This window comes from Bufo gargarizans, chromosome 2, assembly GCF_014858855.1.
Source record: "Bufo gargarizans isolate SCDJY-AF-19 chromosome 2, ASM1485885v1, whole genome shotgun sequence".
Taxonomy (NCBI): Eukaryota; Metazoa; Chordata; class Amphibia; order Anura; family Bufonidae; genus Bufo; species Bufo gargarizans.
Window position 1 is genome coordinate 59,904,698 of NC_058081.1, and position 20,985 is coordinate 59,925,682.

At 44.9% G+C, this 20,985-nt stretch overlaps 1 protein-coding gene across 2 annotated transcripts in view; it reads left to right on the top strand.

Moving 5' to 3' along the window:
* Positions 1-17,061, top strand: part of PEBP4 (phosphatidylethanolamine binding protein 4) — a 77,359-nt gene extending 60,298 nt beyond the window's left edge. Inside the window, exons 5-8 of one of the 2 annotated variants that reach the window (XM_044282964.1) lie at positions 14-76; positions 13,468-13,516; positions 14,768-14,884; positions 16,556-17,061. In XM_044282964.1, coding sequence (XP_044138899.1) covers positions 14-76; positions 13,468-13,516; positions 14,768-14,884; positions 16,556-16,656 — 330 coding nt within the window. In that variant the 3' untranslated portion in view covers positions 16,657-17,061. The remainder of the gene's footprint in view (positions 1-13; positions 77-13,467; positions 13,517-14,767; positions 14,885-16,555) is intronic. The other variant, XM_044282965.1, reaches the window with a different exon arrangement.
* The last annotated feature ends 3,924 nt before the right edge of the window (positions 17,062-20,985 follow it).

Here is a 20,985-nt window from a genome sequence, read left to right on the forward strand (position 1 = left end):
CCTGTCCCTACAGAGATCCAATAGGACATCCTCCAGTGGGTACTGTCATGTCGAACTCCTGGAAAACCGTTTACCGGTAAGACTAAACCTTCGTTTTTCAGTATTAGACTTTGTTTTCAGACCTTTGTGTTAAAGAGGTTCTCCGGGCTTCTCTGCTGTATTTCTATGGGACAGCAGCAGCGGAGAGGAAGAGAGAAGGGATACAGCTGTCCGGCGGGGGTCCCGGGTGTCGGACTCCCACCGATCTGATACTGGTGACCTGAGGATAGGTAATCAATAGTAAAAATCCGGACAACCCTTTTAAGTGGCATTCACATGACCATATCCGTTTTGCTGTGCCCAAATCAGATTCACAAAATACGGATGCGGTCCGTTTTGCCCCATTACAAAAATGCCTTTTCTTGTCCCCAAAACGGACAAAAATAGGACACGTTCTATAATTTGTGGCTCCACTGCACAGATGACCTCCGTGTGCTGTCCGCATTTTTTTGCAGGCCCATAGAAATGATTGGGTCCACATGCGATCCACAAAAAATATGGATTGGACCCGGACAAAATATATGGTCGTGTGAATGCACCCTAAGTTATAGAAATGTTTTGACTATTTATTAAACAGCCCCCGATAATGAGATTGGTTACTGACATAGCTGATCTGGGTCTGCTAAGATCCATCAGCTGTCTCATGCTGGGGAGCATTGACACTGCCCCTGTTCATTACATAGCGCTCACTATTTACCCTACAAAAGAGAAGAGAGGAAGTGGTTCTAAAGCAGGGAGGACAGCATTGTCACATTGCTCTGTTTCAACGGGCCGCACAGTGAATGGGGAGGAGTGATCGCTGTGCGGCCCCTCCTTTACTCTATTCTGTCGATTATCAGCTGCACATCTTTGATTACTTGACTACACAGGGAGATGAGCTGACAATAATCATACAACTTTTATTGATAGATATAAATCAGATGACGAATGATTGCTCATTTATCGGCGGCACAATTATACGGCCAGTTATCAGGAATGAGCACTCTTATTAGTAATCGGTCCGATATTCGTGCAGCGTAATAGGGGGTTAACATGGACTTCCCTCCTGCTTATATATGAGTGCTTTCCTTCATTGCAGAGGGCGGCACTTACTGGTTATTACCTCCTTCTGCACCCAGTAAGCACTTTGCATTATGCCTCATGAACGCTGCAGTTGCCCGGCCATGCTTGTATTGCGGCCTGGTTCCCTTTGAATGGGTCCACAATCCGGAAAGAGCAGTGCAGAACAGAGGCACGGAACCCCATGGAAGCACTACCTTTGTGTCCTAAATGCACCGAGAAGGTAGTTACAGAAGAGTCCCCTTCCTTCCTTGAAACCATGAGAGCCATGATTAAGGAAGAAGTTAATGCAGCGGTGGACTTAAGTCATGCCACAGTCCCCTGGGCCATCCACCTCTCATAGGTCTGTTGTTTTCTGATTCAGCCTTTGTTCGAGATGAAGGGGAGTTAGTATCCGATCCGGATTCCTCCTCTTCTGGTGATGGCTCTGGAAAACCCTTATTTCTTCTGGAAAAAACAGAAGGGCTTCTAAAATCAATAAGAGCCACCATGAATATTGAAGAGGTCAAAGAGACCGATTCCATCCAAGATCAAATGTTTCAGGGTTTAGGTGAGAGAAAGAAAAGATCCTTTCCCATACATAACCATATTAAAGCCCTCATATCCAGAGAGTGGAGAGACCCAGAAAAAAGATCAGCCGTAACTAATTCCTTCAAAAGAAAATACCCTTTCTCAGAGTCTGACTCTAATCTGTAGGATAAAACACCGAAAGTAGATGCCCCAGTAGCACGTATTTCTAAAAGAACTGCCCTCCCGTTTGAAGACATGGGTCTCCTAAGAGATCCTATGGATAAAAAATGTGAACATTTATTGAAAAAATCATGGGAAACAAATACTGCCATGTTACGTCCCAGCATAGCATCTTCTTGTACAGCTAGAACCTTGTCTGTCTGTCTAGACCAATTAGAGGAACACCTAGCGACAGGTACACCTAGAGAGGAAATATTAGCCTCCTTACCCACATTTAAAAAAAAAGCATCAAACTTCTTATCAGATGCATCGGCGGACTTAGTCAGATTCTCGGCTAGATCTGCCGCTCTGTCTAATGCAACCAGAAGAGCTATCTGGCTTCGTTCATGGTCTGGGGATGCAAGTTCTAAAAACCGCCTGTGCTCAATACCATGTGAGGGAGACAGAATATTTGGCTCGACCCTGAATGATATTCTAGACAGAGCCTCTGATAAGAAAAAAGGTTTTCCACTGGAAAACCGTTACTTTCATCAGAGACGGTCCTTTCAAAACCAGAAAAGATCTAAGCTGGATCAGAAAAAGAAAGAAGTGTCAAGGAAGTGGCAACCATCCAGGTGCAGAGGAAGAGGATTCCTTTTTAATCCTGAGAATTCCCCCAGCGCCAAGCAATGACGCCATACACCAGGTGGGGGACAGACTACATTTTTTTGTTCCCATCTGGGAAAGTATCAGAGCCTCCCAATGGGTGGTAAATACTCTAAAACAAGGCCTAAAACTAGAGTTTCTATCTTATCGCCCAGACTGATTCTTGTTAAACAAAAAATTGCCTCAGAAGATATTGTAAGCCTGTCTGGAATCAGAGTTACTATCCCTGGTACACAAAAATGTAATCCAGCCGGTTCCAAAAGATCAACAGGGAAAAGGGTATTATTCTCCAGTATTCCTTATACAAAAACCGAATGGATCATTCCGTTTAATAATAAATTTAAAGTCCTTAAACAAGTCCATCTACAAAAGATTCAAGATGGAATCAATAAAATCAACAATAAACGTTCTACCACAGGACTGCTTTATGGCGACAATAGCTCTTCAGGATGCATACTATCACGTCCCAATATACCACTACCAAAAATTTCTGAGAATCCACAGGGCGCTGTTTTCCCCTGGAACTGGGGCTGCATCGGATGCAGTTACAGTGGAAATAGTGAAAAACAAACAAAAAAAAAATCAGTTTCTCCAGAGGTCTTTAAATTACCTTTTAAAGTAAAAAAATACTGATCACCGGGTCCAACACAGGAAGTGGCATAGTTCCTGTGGGTTGTGTACCCTTGTTCTAAAGCCAGACGTATGACTTTCTCCTGCCTTTAAAGTCACTCATTTACAATACCACGGTTAAAGCCCGTGACCATGCATCATACATATACAGTCTTAGAGGTGTAAACATTTTCTTCTCTTTAGCATCCGATTGCACCGTGCTTTAAAATCCCACCAGCTAATGCTTGGCAGTGTAGCCGGTGATCCATGGCTTGTGTGCGGCTGCCCGACCACGGCACTCCACCCATGAAGATCCCACCTCACTGTTTTTGAACGGGCATTGCTCCCTTTGGTAGTTGCCACTAGGTAGTGAGTGTAGCAAGACAAATTGTTTTTCTGTGCCCCAGTCTGGATCCTTTGTTTTCCCTTGAGAAAAGCAATAATAGGAGTCCCAGTTGTTGCATATCCCCTCTATTGAAATATGATGTGCATGTAGGAAGTGACAATTTGCCATTCAGCCAATATCAATCTAATGTTTATGTCCTGCTATGAACACCTTCACAGCTTTTTCTTGATTTTTTTTATTTATTTATGCACTGGAGAAAAAAAAAAAAAAAAAAAGGTTTGGAAAAAAGTCTTCATTAAAAATTCCCTACCATTTTCTGTCTACAGCTGCTATGGAGACATACATCTCCACGGTAACAGACAACAAAAGTCTGATCCTTGTCATGCTCCCTTCTAACTTTCCCAAACTTCCTGCTAATATACCAGCTGTTAAAGGGGTTGCCCCATCGTGACTTTTCATGGTTGAATAATCCACAGTAAGTGCTCGCAAAGGGTGGCCAGAATTTTGGACACATCTGGGCAGCCAGTGCATCACTGTTTCCGTAACGCCCATAGCACGGATGGCGTAGCACAGCAATCTACACTGTTTGCTGTCCGCTCGTGAGCTCTGTTTGAAGGGGCTCACGAGCGGACCCGAACGCTTCCGTCCAGCCCTGATGCAGTCTGAATGGATGCGGATCCGCTCAGACTGCATCAGTCTGGCGGCGTTCAGCCTCCGCTCCACTCGCCTCCGCACGGACAGGCGGACAGCTGAACGCTGCTTGCAGCGTTCGGGTGTCCGCCTGGCCGTGCGGAGGCGTGCGGATCCGTCCAGACTTACAATGTAAGTCAATGGGGACGGATCCGTTTGAAGATGCCACAATATGGCTCAATCTTCAAGCGGATCCGTCCCCCATTGACTTTACATTGAAAGTCTGGACGGATCCGTCCGAGGCTATTTTCACACTTAGCTTTTATATGCTAATATAATGCAGACGGATCCGTTCTGAACGGAGCCTCCGTCTGCATTATTATGATCGGATCCGTTCAGAACGGATCCGATCGAACGCTAGTGTGAAAGTAGCCTAAGAAGAAACAGGGAACAAAGGAAGGGAGTATGGGTGCAGGATCAGACTACACAGGGTTTATTTGTTGTCTGTTACTATGGAGATGCAAAGGGCTGCATAGCAGCTATAAACAAGAAACAATAGGATATTTTTAATAAGCACAATTTACAGGGTTGCTTTATTTTTCATTGCAGAGGCACTGACGTAGCCCTCAGGCATGCCTTCATTATATATTATATAAAGTTTAACTAAAGCCAGTCATTCCGTTATCTGTGTATTAGTCAGCAGAACAGCAGGGAGGAAGTTTTCTGCTATGACTGGACATGCGGATTCCCAGGGGTGTGATTCTGACCAGGGCCACGTCTGCATGTATTTCAGCCCACGTTTTGCTGGTTTTCATTTTCTTCCCACACTAAAATATACTTGTACATCTGTCAGTTGTTTACTGCGCATACATGCCAATCAGACTGTGCCGTCCATACCACCTACAGCGGTTTAGGTTGGTGCTTACTGGTACACACCCTACCGATTCCATATGATTGCATCTTCCATCCCAGACAGACGGTGGTGGAGCGCAAGTCCGCGGCCACCCATTCCTGTGAAAATGTATCAACCTCTTCTCATTTTAACCTTTTTTACAGCCAAATCAGCGGATACAAGATATGGTGGACTCAGCTTCTATATCCTTATGTGATATAAATGAATCCTGTGGGAAGATCTCCCTTTGCACTGGGTAGAGGAGAGTAGGTCCAAGGGAGTGGAGCCAAGTATAAGCAACTTTTATATTTGGGGGCACCCTGGTTAGCGCTCTCGGGGTGCATGAGCTGGCATTGTATGAGGTCATATTCATATGGCACTATATAGGGATCTCCATGGCTAGCACTTTTTGAGGGCTCTGGCTCAGACTGTATGGGAGCCATAAGCCCATATTTACTAAGACCACCGTTTTTAGGTAGTTGGATCTTAGTTTGCTCCAAATTTATCAGGGTCATTTATGATCGTTTTTACACAATAATGTTGCACAACTCCCTTTTTGTAATTATTTTTACTTTTACAATTTTTTTTGTAGCACAGGAGACTCATCGATGTGGCGGGGCTGTGCATGGAGCCGGGACTTCGGCCTGACAAATTTACCAATGTTTACGTGTGGAAATAGGTGTAAATGTTGGCAAAAAAACTACTCCAGCCAGGGACTGGTGTCGTTTTTTCCCGCCAGGTGTACGGACTGCTGAAGGTGCACCTTATTTATCACGAGGTGCACGCCTATTCATAAATTGGGCGCATCTTCTGCCAGCAAAGGGGGAGAAAAAGACTGGTGTAAACGACCCCCAGTGACACTTTTATTTATTTTTTATTTTTTTAACCATTTCATTGGATTATAAAATTTCACAAACACTATAAATGGAACGGGTGGCTACGGAAGTAAAGAAGGGTTACAAGAGGGAAGTACGGAACAGGTCGAAGCCTCTTATTAAATTTGTCATATTTTGAACTTTTTAATGACATAAAAGTCACAAATTTGAAAAGTATATTATCACTTGTGACACATTTTATTACAAAAGCGGATGTAAACTGGAGGAGTTGTGGATGGCACTACATACCAGCCATTGAGCTTGGGCACTACATGGTGGTATTTGTTGCTGGCACTTTTAATTTATAACTCGCTTGCGGTACAAACTTTTGAAGAGCGTGAATGAGAGCAGCACTGCAGTAACCAGCCACGGCCACTATACAGGGGATGGAGATGTGTAGTTCCGGTGCCTGTTTCCAGCATCGGAGCTACTGCAAAACAGCTGATCGGTGGGGGTGCCAGGTGTCGGACCCCCGCTGATCTTATATCGATGACACAAGGATAAGTCATCAATACGTAAAACTTTGAGAATCCCTTCAATATTCATTAACAATTCAACTGTGGTTCATTGAAGGACTGCAGTATTATAAGAGATAATGACCCCCCCCCCCTCCCCCATACTGTGCTATGATATATTGGGTCCCAATGCTGAACTGGTTTTCTCTCCTCCTTTTACAGGTCCTTTCATCATTTTTAGATGGTGATCAGAGCTTGTTCCCTTGTAAAAAGAGGTTCTGCATAATCTGCCGTAATATGCTATAGTATATGGGTGCATTATAGAAAAGCTATACACAACCATACTATCTCGGAGTAGCTATGCGATGTCTGCAGGCTCCTTTCTGGACATATGCTAGATATCTGGGATGATGATGATGATGATGATACAGAATAGTCCTGTCCCATATGCAGGAGCAAATCTCACAGCACCAACCTGACTCATCCCAAAAGCCGAACTCGCTGCAGTTACCAAGGGAACCATCAGGATAAGTGATGTGGAGAGTGGGGAGCGCCTCCGAGGGTAATGGAGGTCTGAAAGTAGTCATTAGTGAGTTTGAGCATTACGGTGGATGGTTTTAATAACCAATATGGTCAGGTTGGCATCTGTTTTGCAGGACTTTGTTCTGCCTCCCTCTCTTCACCCATCGCATTCTCCAGCTCCCCATGGTCCTCTCCCTGCCTCTCCTCACTCTCTCCCCTGTATTCAGCTTTCCACTTTTCCCGTCTCCCACGCCTGGTCTTCCTCCTGTTTCGCTTACGTGTCTTGAGTGGGAGATTCCTTGTCACACGTGGCCTGGGAGTGGGAGCCTGAAAGAGCTTCCCCAAGATCCAGCTCATCATTATTACACTCTGCCCTATACAGCCTGCACTTTAATAACCCGCTGCAGCCAGCTGAGCCTTGTGATGATGAGACAGCTGGATCCATTGTTACATACAGCCGGATCTCTGCAGCTAACATTAGAATATGTGCAGAAGAATCTGTCTTGACACTCAGCGCTGTAGACTTTATTCTTTATACCCTCTGTTAAATTTAACCACTTCATGACCATGCCTAGAGTAGGTCTGCAGGCAGTGGAACAATCTGACACAGATCATCCTGCGGATTTGGTTGCGAATTTGCAGAGACCCTGCAGCTTTGTGGTGGATTTTCCCTATCTGCATTGAAGGGGGCGAATTCAGCATTCGATATCTGCTAAAGAAATCTAATAAAAGTCCTGTAACCCGTTAACAAAATGTATGGCAGTTGTAATAGCGCTGGTGTAAAAACGTATGCACAGCTCAAACTCCATTATCAATTCATATATAGAATTAATCTACATTACAAGTATCTGGCATGTTTGAGCAGTTTCCTCTCTGTGGGTTCTGTCTGTAATTCTCAGTTTTCTCTGAGCTGTTATGATGTCTCCCATAGACTGCACATGGAGAAAACAGGAGATTCTGCTTCCTAACTCTCTCTCATTTACTCCACCATAGAAGACATTATAGAAAAGTAGTGGGGTCAATAATGGGGATGAGCGAACTTGTGTTCAAGTTCGGCGTACAAGGTTTGGGTTATCTAAGAATACCATTACGGAACCTGCTACTATAACTTATGGTCTGTGGTAGCGGAATCCATAACAGAATTCTCAGATTAGCCGAACCTTGTACGCCGAACTTGAAAACACAAGTCCGCTCATCCCTAGCCAATAAAGCACTTGGGGTGAGATACAGCAAATAGTATTGTCTCCTGCAGCTTTTGTTTCTCTCAATGCTGCTCACTCTTCCCCCTCCCCTCTCCATAGGCTTCTATGTGCAGCTGTCATCTGATCCTTTGGTGAGGTGACAGCCCGTCTTGGTCTCTCACGTCTGTTTTTGCAAAGAATTCAGAGTAAATGTTAGTTTAGGAAAGGGTGGGCAGGAGGAAATGAGCTGGTAAAGAGAGAAAGAGGCATTTTCTTTAATACTATTGATTACAAAGTTTCTTATATTCACCTGTACTACAAGACATTCTGCCTGTTAGGGTTGATCCTGCTGCTTAAAATGATACCTGTCAAAAATCTGTTGTGGCATTCCAGAGAAAAAAACTTTCTTATTATTTATGCAAATGAGGACTTCAGTGCACCGAGTAATGGGGCCTAGCCCTTTGATACTTTTCAGTGCTGGCCACGCCATTTGTTGCACTGAATCCCTCATAAGAATAAACATCTTATTTTTTTTTTTTTTTTTTCAAAAGATGGGTATCTTTTTAATAACTCTACCGGGCAATGTACCGGGTTTAATAGGGATAATTCTCCTATTTAAATCATTTCACAATTACAATACCTATCTGTCACGCCCTGCCCTGTGGGTGTTCTGAGGGAATTTGTCAGGATTGCTGCACGTGACTCAATCTGACAGTTTATGTTGTGGGTTTGAGCAGAAACCCACCTCCTCCCAGGTGTTGTTCGTTAGGTAATTGGTGAGGCTATTTAGTCCTCTCTCTCCCTATAGCCTTTGTGGGTTATAGTTCTGCCTTGTGTGAGCTCTGGAAGTTTGGTGGATTGTTTGCTCCAACACCTCTCAAGATAAGTCCTTTTCCCTTCTGTGTCTGTTTTGACTAGGCCTCTAGGGTGATGCTAGCTCTTTCGGTTGTAGAAGGAGCTGGGTGTCTCTTTCCCTCTTCCCTACAGCTGAGGGTTTGGTTCAGTGTGTTATAGTCTTAGGTACGTGGGCATGTCAATATCTACCATATATGCATATGGGCATAGCAGCTTAGGGAAAGTGTTTTAGGGATTGCTAGGATGTGACTAGCATTTGGGGCCTAGTCAGTTGTTTTTGTTTGCTCTGCGTTGTTCTGTTTCCTTCCCTTATCTTACCCACCGTGACGCTATTTTATACGGATCCTAAGTTTTAGCCTGTATTATATTATACGCCAGAGCTACCCTCACAATCCTGGTAGTTGAAACTGTCAAAATGCTTGTCGTCAGACACAACTCTTATAGATTAGCTGATCTGCCGTAATAATAAACAGCCTACCCAATATTGTGTAGGTCTTCCTCATGCCACAAAGGGTTAGCAAGGAATGCTGGGAAATGTCATCTCTTAGGCTTCAGTATTTATAATGTAAGTCTAGACTAGAATACAAGCTGTAACCAGATGCTATGAGGTCAGGTAGTTTCAAAGCCCCAGTTGGTGTTTAGAGTGGTGAAGATTGGGGTGGTAAACCCACTTGATCACATGGGAAAAGAAACTACAAAAGTCACCGGTATATACTAAATGGTAAAACACTGGGTAACACTGACATGGAAAAGGACTTAGGAATTTTAGTGAACAGCAAACTAAGCTGTAGAAACCAGTGTCCAGCAGCTGCTGCCAAGGCCAATAAGATAATGGGTTGCATCAGAGGGGATGCAGGTGATGAGAACATAGTCCTACCACTTTACAAATCACTAGTCAGACCACACATGGAGTACTGTGTACAGTTCTGGGCTCCTGTGAACAAGGCAGACATAGCAGAGCTGGAGAGGGTTCAGAAGAGGGCAACTAAAGTAATAACTGGAAGGGGGGGGACTACAGTACCCTGAAAGTGTATCAAAATTAGGGTTATTCACTTTAGAAAAAAGACAACTCAGGGGAGATCTAATAACCATGTATAAATATATCAGGGGTCAGTACAGAGATCTCTCCCATCATCTATTTATCCTTGTGACTGTGACGAGGGGACATCCTCTGCGTCTGGAGGAAAGAAGGTTTTACATAAACATAGAAGAGGATTCTTTACGGTAAGAGCAGTGAGACTATGGAACTCTCTGCCTGAGGAGGTGGTGATGGTGAGTACAATAAAGGAATTCAAGAGTACCTCTGTAAGCTCAATTGAGAGGGGAGCTCGTTCTTGACCCTTGGAGGGTCTTTTGGCTGAAAGCATTGGAGAACATCAGGGAGTCAGGGAGCCATATCCTAGTGCAGTTTTTGTCTGTCATGTTACTTTGTTCTTCTTTCAAATAAAAAATAAATAAAAAATCTTTAGTGAAGATTTACATTCAGTAACAGTAAGCAGAAATGTTGATAATGGCTAGGAACTGAAACACAAAGTATTGTTGTCACTAACTGTAAATGATCGTGAACTATTGAGAACCTTCATGTGCCTTCATCAAGGGGCTTCCCCACAAGTGCACCCACACAGCCAGTGTCAGGGATCCCCGTGTGCATCCTCTGCCCCCTCAGCCCGGCTCTCCCACACTTCTGTAACTACTGCCTGATGCTGCCTTTTTTTCTGTTTTCATTGAATATTTTCCATTCTCCGGTCTTATTTTCATCCTCTCGTTTTTACTTCTGTCTCTTCTTGGCCTTTTCTCCCCCTTGTTTTTTCTGTCACCTGTTTCAAATCACCACTAAATAAAAAGCCACGTGTGTTGTGTATATATAAATGTTATAAATGATATATGGCTGCGTTGTGGAGGAGTTCAGAGGAGTCAGATTGAACCTGCTGATAACATGGAAAAATAGTATTCACCTGCACAGGGGTGCACCTAGCCTTTCTGCTGCCTGAGGCGAAAACTGAAACGGCATCCCACCCTTCCCAATGCAGATTTCTTAACCTAACCCCTTCCCTTCAGCCCATGGCCCTTAGGCTGCCCGCCTCTTGCCCCTACCTGGTGCTGCCTGAGGTGATCGCCTAACCTGGCCTCATTGGTGGTGCACCCCTACACAGCAAAGCTAGATAACATAGGTATGTCCGCACACTGGGTCCATATTATAATTTTTTTGAATCAGATCATTATAATTAAAGGTTTTACATACAGCCAATTATTCAGATTAACCATGACAATAGGATATCAATACAGTAAAATCAATCATACTTTATCCAAATCAGCACGTCCATAACACTGCATCAAATAAACCTTTATTAAATCTCCCAGTCCCCCCCAACTCCCTTCCCACCTCCCCCTCTCCGTGTGGTCATCTCCCTCGACATGGATAAAAATGCTCCAATTCTCTTACATCTTAACTTCCAAATCCCCTTAGGACCATTCCATTCCAAATATGCATCAATCTCTGAGACTTCCCCCCATGTCCAGCCAGCTGGGTCCATATTTTTAGGGATTGTCAGTTATGGATATTGGCTTTTCATGAGGGACACCTAACAAGTTGTCCCTCTCTTGGGACCTCCAGTGACCATCCATAGTCCAGGGAAAACCAACAGCAAGTATTCCATTTAGTTGCAGCTCCACCACAGGGGAAATTAAGCATTACTCAATTTGTATTGAAATTGATAGGCTGACCATGAAATGCGTGGGTTTTGAGGGTCCTCCAGAGGGTAAGACTCTGTTTGCAGCCGCTTTTTTCACTCTGGCTAATATAATAGATGAGGGTCCTAAATGGAAGACCTGTCTGGATACACTTTTATTGAAGAGATTGTACTCAGGATTTCCAGCATGTAAAACTAGTATAGGAGCGACAGGTTGAGTATGCACTCTCCCTCTCCATTTATTTTCTATGGAAGCGCCGGTGATAGGAGAGTACAGTGCACAGCTATATCCTGTGCTCTTATAGAAAATGAATGAGCAGCAGTGTGCATGCGCGACCTGTAGCTCCATATATTCAAAACCAAACATGTACAATGTGGTGCCTTGGGGTTGTTTGTGGCCCATCATGCCACCATGAGCATCGGTCCCATTGAATGCATTTAGCAGCTGTTTAGCAAGATCTCCAGCCTTGGCGCAACTGTGCCGGGAGAGACGCTCTGCTAAGCCATGCCCCCCTAAGCCATGCTCTCCCCGCAGCGGGCGTGTGCTGGAGATTAACAGTGGGCAGATTGCTCAGCTGCTCTATTTCTGTGTGCTAGTGTTCTGACTAATGGAGCTCCGAGTCATGACCTATGGCTAATAGGCTCGTTGCTCTATTTAAACTCCTTCTTGGCCATATATCATTGCCAATTATAGTTTTGTTTGGGCTCACTAACTGTGTTCCTTGTTCTTGGATTCATTTGGCTTTTGACCTCAGCTTGTCTTGATTTGTACTGTGCATCCCATCTGGTATTAGATCTCGCTTGTCTTTTCACTACTCTCTGTCTATCGTTTTATTACTGCGTTGTCAGCCTGGTTCTGACGCAATTTCCTATGACTATCCCTGTTTGTTTTTCTCTCTTGGTGTTTGTCTGTCTCTGCACCTTAGTAGCGTAGGGACTGTTGACCAGTTGTGGTCTACCTACCTAGGGCTTGTACTGGTAGTAGGTAGGGAAAGCGGGCTGGGTTCTAGGTCAGGGCTCACTGTCCACGTCTGTCCCTACCTTCAGGCATTACAGCAGCTGCAGAGAATCAGACTGCATTATATTGTCTCTCATTTGTTGTGAGACTGATTTCCCTGAGCTTTGGTGAACTGAGGGCCAGAGGGTAGAAGGAGTAACACAAGCAGAATTTAGGCTAGGGCTATGGTGCTACCTGCAGCCACACATGATGCCACAACAGTGAGATGGTCCACTGTTTGCCAGAACCAGTCTCCAGTGGATAAATGCTAGATAGGTGGAGGCTCAACTGTTGGGACCCCATCTGCTCGCCAGAACTAATGCCCTTTGAATAAGTGACAAATACTAGATCAGTGGAGGCTCAACTGCTGGGACTCCTACTGATCTCAAGAACCCGTCTCCAGTGGATAAGTGATGAATACTAGATCGGTGGAGGCTCAACTGGTAGAACCCAATCTGCTCGCAGAACCAGTGTCCAATGAATGACAAATACTTGCTCAACTGCTGGGACTTCTATGAATTGCTAGAACAAGTCTCCAGTGGATAAATGCTAGATCGGCGGAGGCTCAACTGGTGGGACCCCATCCACTTGCCAGAACCAATGTCCATTGAATAAGTGACAAATATTAGATTGGTGGAGGCTCAATTGCTGAGCCCGTACCAATTACAAGTCTCCAATGGATGAGTGATAAATACTAGATTGCTAGGGCCTCATCTGGTGGGACCTCTACCAATCGAAAGAACCAGTCTCCAGTGGATTGAGTGATAAATACTAGATTGTTGGAGGCTCAACTGGTGGGACCCCCTACCAATTGCAAGAACTAGTCTCCAATGGATAAGTGATAAAATCCTCTAGCTGGAATATCACTGTAATAGTACAAGCTGGTCTGGTCTGAGGGCCAAAAACTGTTGTGAACCCCTGTGTTTAAGCCAATATCCAGACAAATGGTTCATGTCTCAATGTTGTCTATTTATTTTTTTAGGGACAGGATCTTCTATCTGGAAAAAGTCTTAAAGGAAGGGTGATAACAGGTAAATCTTGATGCTATGAAATCATCGAATGCGAGATTATGCAGAAATATACTGTATATCAAAACTAGTGCAAGGCAAAAGCAGAGCAGTTGCCAGTAGCAAATTGCCGGATTCCAGCTCTTATTTTTCAGTGAAAACTAGAAGCTGCGATCGGAAAGGTCGCAACAGGCAACGGCTCCTGCTGGAAAACAATTCATGGTGCTAGCACTTTTTTTCTTTAGTGAGTGACACATAAACTTACTCTAGGCTTGCTAGCTAAAATAAATCACTGTTTGAATAATTCCCTATAATTTGTGATTTCATAGTATTGTGACTCATCTTTGTTGCATATTAGGTAATAAAGCACCTGATCATCTCCAGGTTTATGTTATTAGGTGCCATGTTGCAGAAATCCTTGCATGAGATATAAAGGGGTTGTCTGGCAATAATAGTTTTTAGAAAAGGGGCAGAATGGGTTAGAGAATAAAAAATAAAAAAATAAAAGCTACACTCACCGATCCCCTGCCACTTCCATTTGTGACATTTACCGAGTACCTGCTGGTCTCAGCCAATTCCTGGTTGAGGGTGGTCATTGGGGGGGCTAGTGATTGGCTGAGCAGCATTTCCTATGTGCTGAGAAGGAACCAGGAAGTGAAAACCAGCAGGGACCCCGTAATCATCAACACTGCAGTAGTGGGTGATCGGTGAAGTGAGTAATGATTATTTTTATTCTATTTTTTTTACCTTTTCTGAAAGATTTTACCCTTCCAGAAAACCCCTTTAAAAATTGCAGCCATAAAAGAAAGAAAAGACCATAGCAGAGGAGCCAACCCTGACAACTGGAGCACATAAAGTGCAGAGTTTTATCTGAATTTGAAGCAAAATGGTCCATTTCTGGTCATGTTCGGGGTGATACCAGGTGTAACCAGATGAGGCTTCAAAAGCCCTGGAATTTAGTTTTTAAATAGTGGTATAAGCATGAGGAATCTGTCTCTTATCAATAAAACGTGAGTGAGAATGTACATTCGCACCCATTAACGAGCCCCCAATTGGACCAGAGAAACCAGTGAAGGAAGGTAGAAGTCTATTTGGCAAGCTACTTTCTTGTCTCCATAATTTGGGGTTCTGTTTTTTTTTTTTTTGTGAGTTGACAACCCCTACTTTTGTGAATCCATGGGGGTCTGAGGTCTATAAACTTTATAGATCAACATAGGTAAGGTGATTTTAGTTAAAATTATGATTATATTATAAGACTTCTCTTTTTCTGACCAGACTACAAAGGTCCCTCTCCTCCTGCAAGCACTGGATATCACAGATATGAATTTCATCTGTATCTGCAGCTTCCAGGTTCCTTCCCTTCTCTGTCACCATCTGAGGAGGAATCTCGTGGTACGTTATCTCCTCAGTAACTGCATCTAACCACATGAAAAGGGTTATAAATGACTGCTAAATTGAATTCATACTGTCAAGATTTTTCTGATTCCCAGTGGTTGACTTCGGACAGCAGTGTAGAGCCGTGATCTTGTGTGCAGATGTATGGATGGGCATGCAAATTGTGCCAATAGGACACCAGCATCCATTACCGAAGAGATCTCTAGACAGGAAATGGAATTGTGGGGATTTTTTGTTGTTGCGCATTGGTCCCATAATAAAGAGGTGACGGGGCAGTTATGTTCAGATCTATCGGAGGGTCTTGGAGGGACACAACAATCCACATTTTTAATAACGCCCACCTGTGTGCAGACCCATTCATCTCTTGTGCTCCTGCCATAATATTAATTGAATTTCCTGAAAAAATGCAGGGATGGCAAAAAAGTGTAATGTCCCCACCACCCTCTCTGTCTTTCTGATCTAAGGAAACATTATTAACCCCTTCTCCACCTTAAGGCATACTGCATAGCAAATGACTGACCATGGGGTCTAAGGTAGAGCTGAGTCCAGATGTTCTTGCCTAGACTCTTGAGCATGAGGTTCGTATTATAGCTTATGTAGTATCCCAGTCCTCACCAGTGGAGTGATGGGAGCAGGGGTTGGGGTGACAGCACATGGGGATGTATTGCCGTCAGTTTGTTGTAGTGAACAAGTAGTAGTTTGAAGTTCATGAAGTGCACTTCCTCTTCTAAAATATCATTAAAGGGCCTCTGTCAGCAGATTTGCAGCTATCAAACTGGTCCCATGTTCATATGTGCCTTCATTGCTGAGAAAAATTATGTTTTAATTTATGCAAATAAGCCTCTGGGAGCAACGGGGGCGTTACTGTTACACCTAGAGACTCTGCTCTTTCTGCACTGTGATTGATAGGTCCACGTGTGATCATATTTACACTGTCTGGTCGTACCAATTAAAGTGCAGAGGGTGTAGCAGTTGCAGAGAGAGCTGAGCCTCTAGGTGTAATGGTAACTCCCCCGTTGCTCCTAGAGGCTCATTTGCATATATTAAAACATCATTTTTCTCAGCAATGTGGGCATGTAGGACTATGGGGCGAACACAGATGCCTCCAGCTACCAAGCTCACATGTAACAGGTCAGCCAGTGTCATTGGTACAAAACTGCTGACAGATGCCCTTTATAGAAGCTGTCCAAGATTAGAAAAACCTGTCTGGATTTTTTTACAAATGGCACAAGAACGCTGGTCCATGGGTTGTGTCTAATATTGTTGTTCAGCTCAATGGAAGTGAATAGGGCTGAGATGCAATACCATTTGCATCCTGGGGACAGGTGTGGTGCTGTTTTTGGAAGAAGGCAGCCATGTTTTTGTAATGCTAGACAGTCCCTTTAAAAAGCATATCAATGCCCTCTCAATGAAATCCATACATTAATTGTTGACTGTGTAACGTGTGGACATTCAGAAGCTCTCCTTTGTAGCTCCTAGGGGGAGTGCTGAAAGGGAATAGCCTCTCAATGACATCCATATGTTAATGGTTGACTATGTAATGCATGGACCGCGCAGTTCTCCTAGGGGGGAGTGCCAAAAGTAGGGATCCTTTAAATGGGATCCATATATGCCTTAGCCTCCTATTTAATGAGGTCAGGATACTAATATTAATCTTCTTTATTCCAGGTAAATTCGACCCTGAGGCATTCTCGACGCGCTTCAGCTTAGGGATACCAGTGGCCAGCACTCTGTTTATGGTCCAGAATCCCCAACAAAAGGATCTCTAAAATGTCCAAGCAGCGATCGCCTCTGCTCAGATGATTGCTGCTGTGTCCTTGCTGAATATTGCAGATCACTGTGTAACAAACCTACTGCTCGTTTTACCCCGTATACTTATGTGTGTGAGGACTGTCGGGGGTCAGCAACCTCTGGCACTCCAGCTGTTGTGAAACTACAACTCCCAGCATACTCCATTCGCTTCTGTGAGCGTTCCGAGAACAGCCAAGCAGGTACGCGTGCTGGGAGTTGTAGTTTGACCGCAGATGGTTGCTGATACCTGGTCTATCTAATAAGATAGATGTACTTGTAATGCAGCGTGCTACAGTTTATGTGATTAGCGTAGTTGTGAACACTTCAGTGTATTCTGGTGTAATCATGGACAGTAGATCGTCTCAAATAAAATGAAATGTTTGTCCTCTTACAGTCGCATTCCTTTTATTACATTTACCCGTCTTAGGCTACTTTTACACCAGCATTTTTGCTGGATCAGTCATGGATCAGCAAAAAATGCTTCCGTCATTATAATACAACCGTCTGCATCTGTTATGAACGGATCCAGTTGTATTATCTCTAAAATAGCCACGATGGATCCGTCACTAAAACCATTGAAAGTCAATACGGGATGGATCAGTTTTCTATTGTGTCCGAGAAAACGGATCCGTCCCCATTGACTTACATCGTGAGTCATGACGGATCCGCCTTGTTCCGCACAACATCGCGGACAGAAAAACGCTGCAGTGTTATACTGTCCGTGATGGGGACGCAACCAACCGGAACAGAATGCATTTAGGTGCACTCTGTTCCCTTCAGTTCAGTTTTGTCCCCCACCCCCCACTATTGAGATATTATGACAGATCTTAATACCGGAAAGGGAAAGCGCAGATCTGAAAGTAGCCTTAAAGGGGTATTCATGACACCAAATGTCATGGCCTAGCACTGAGCTATGGCATAACCTTTATAAATTGTCTTATTAATATAAACAATACAACCAGCCCGGCCTTGCACATCTCTGACAGATATCAGAAGGGTGCAGGTTGGGCAATACAGGGTCTATGGGTTAAAAAAAGTTTTTTTTTTTTTTGTTTTTTTTTACTATTGGGACACCTTTCCTCTCAGTATCCAGTTTTGCTAATTGAGAAGACATTGGGCCATGTAGAAGATAGCTACACGCCTCTAGCTGTAAACAAGATCCCTGCAGAAAGATTCTGTGGCCCTTGGAAGAACAACTCTTCAGGTGCTGAAATAGAAGACAAATTCTGGGATCAAATGTAACTAGCATTCTCAGTTAATTGTGGAGAAATTTTACAATTTTGGACCAATATCCCCTGAGTTCTGTTCAGTGCCACATTGAAAAAATAAGTGGCATAAGTGTAGTATGCTACAGCAAGCTGTACAATCTCTATAATCAGGGAGACCAGCTCAGGTGTTTTCACCGTTAGGCTCCATTGGTCATCAGTCAGAGTGATCGGGAGCAGGCATAATGGGGCAGATTTACTACTGAGGTTGCTTCAGAACTCTGGTGTTAAAGGGGTCATCCCATGAGTACTGTAAAGAGTGAAAGTCAGACATCATATAGCACATTACATCTCTTTCTAATGAATCTAGAACCAGCCCTGTACCTCACATGGATCCAGAGATTTCCCCATTCATTGTTCCAATTGCTTGAGGTGGCAAATCAGACGGGTGTGTCCTTTCTGCTGCAGCTCTCTCCCTATGACAGCTCAGGATGCAGTTGAAGGATGGAACTGAAGATGTGCATCCACCCCAACGATGGGATCAGGGAAATAAGGAAAAAACAAACAAACAACCTGCTCCCTTACAAGCATAGTTGTCTGGAACTTCGGAGCCTCTTGATATTTTGTGTTGCCCCTGGAATCTCCTGACTGGTTCCTATTTATATTATTGCGCCTCTTAGCTGTCTCATTTATGTAGGTAGACGAGTGAGGATCAGAATAGAGCCCTCACTACTTGTAACCAGGGAGCCTGTTGGTATTTCACGCTTTCTGTGTGTGACCTATTTCAGAGGGTGGCTGCGGGAAGACTTCATTTACTCTAAATGTTGTGATGCTACCACGAGTCCTGGACTTGTAGTGTACGGGAGAGTAATACCCCGTCACTACAGAAGGGTCACTTGGGTATTGTCGTTCCCCCTTTAAGGGGAGGTTGGTAAGAATATCTATAATGTCATGCTATGTATTTCCTGTTACTGTGAAACGTGCATTGCAGGCCGGCTAGGGTGTAGTTCCAGCTCTGAGTCACTAGAGGGAGCTAGAGAACCCTAGGTTATATAAGGCCCAGTCAGGAAGTAATAGCAGGCTGAGGAGTCAGACAGTGGGAAGCAGAGGTCAGAAATGATCCTGTGTCTGAGAGAAAGCAAGGCTATGGGCCTGTGAGAGCATAGCAGGCCTGAAGCCTGCCGGCTAGGAGAGGGTAGTAAAGGCCCTGTAACCGGGTTCCGGATCCAAGGAAAAGGTTCCCCTCCTGAGTCACCATCCGTTCAGCTGAAGCAGCATAAGTGAGCCACAAGCCAAGACACAGATTACCACAGAGGCCGATCAGATAAAGCGAGAGGTACTCAAGATAACAGAGGAGGTACTAGATAAGGACAGCTTCAAGGGTACGCCAGATAAAGGGCATTAGACCTTGGAGGAAATTCACATATAGCGGGACCAGTCAGGAATAGTGTGCAAGCCGCCTGTACTGCATCTCCTGTAATCAACACTCTGTATAATTCATCGCTAAGACCGGCCATTCTGTACTCTCAAGAACCATCTGTATTCTTCTAAAACCAACCGTCTTTTATGGAACTGTGCACTACCAGTGTCCGTGTATTATCCTGACTGATATTCAGTAAAAGTTCCAGTTTTTGTTGGCTATCCTGTGCTTGCTTCATTCTTCCACCATACTTTACACGGCGTGTCACCGTTTAATTGACACTGGCGTCACGAACTGTTAAATACCTGCCTGTTCCAGTATTTGCCCCAATTGAAGACGACAGTGGATCCCAGGTTAGTGGTCAATCTGCACTACAAAGCCCAGCACACACTACTGACCCCCTGGGACACTGCATCGCTCTTTTTGGCGTCACGAACAGGATCCGCATACTTCGACAGTGCAGAGAAGTGTGAACTGTGTGCTTTAACCATTCCACTACCGTATTACAAAGACTGTAAACCTTTATTCCTAACTTGTGGATTACAATTGCGCCTGGGAGGAATCAAAGACGCTATACTGTGTTGCGCTACCCCCAGAAGGAAAATCGCATTTGTGGACTGTGTTTTACTGGACTTTTCATCATCCTGCTTGCTGTCAGTGAATTGCAGCATCAGGACATCTAAAATGGCCGCCGGCGCCATGAGGCTTTTTACTGCGCCATCAGGATGTGCAGTGGCGCGAATATTTGGCGCCGAAACCTTCCAAGAAGAAGGAGGGGATGACTGCCCTGGAGCGCCGCCCACCTGGAGGAGTGGCGAGGCGGCTGAGTACTTTGAAGAATTACGCCTGGGAGGCGGGACTCCGATGGAAATAGACTGGCCCAGTGCGTGGGAGGAGGCAGAAGCGATGCAGCAATCAGAAAGAGAGGAAATGGCGTGCGCTGCTGAGAGTGATGATGAGACCACGTGCGCGTGGGGCGACACTCCACCGGACTTTCCGGAGTTGGGCCCGTGGGATCCTTTAGGCTGGACGGTCAATTCCGGAGCCCAGGCCATGGATCTGAGTATTATCCGGCCCGAGTCCCCACCGATCCGCCGCCGGCATGCAGAGTGGCCGGCTATCATGGAAGAGCTGAAAGCCGCGGTAGCCGCAAAGAATACCAGCCGGAAGAAGCGCTTCGAGGAGATGGCCAAGTCGATCCAGGGAGACTCCTTCCCGGGTAAGCCCCAGCTTGAAAGGCGCCGAGGGATAGTGGTGTCCTTTGACAAGGAAAAAGGCTATGGGTTTATCCAGGAGTTGGGGACTGGCCGGGACTTTTATGTCAACCGGCGATCTGTGAAAAGGCATTATCTCCCAGAGCATCTCCACAGTCTCACCATGGGGGAAATCGTGGAGTACACTCCTGCTGAGAGTTTAAGAGGCCCCTACGCCACCGCGGTGACTCGCCCGAGGGCGCCGGCTGAAAATTGGGATCTTGAAAAAGCCAAGGCCGACCTGGGTGAGATAGCCAGCACAAGCGTGGACAAGGGCCGGTCCACCCATCTTCACAGTCAAGCCTACCTCAGCCCAGATGTCTTCTGGGAACCGATCGTGCTGCAGGGCCTTGAAGAGCGGTACCCCCCTCCGGCTGCAGTGAAACGAGCGGAAGAGCAGGAGAGGCAGGATAGTTACCGGAGAGCCGA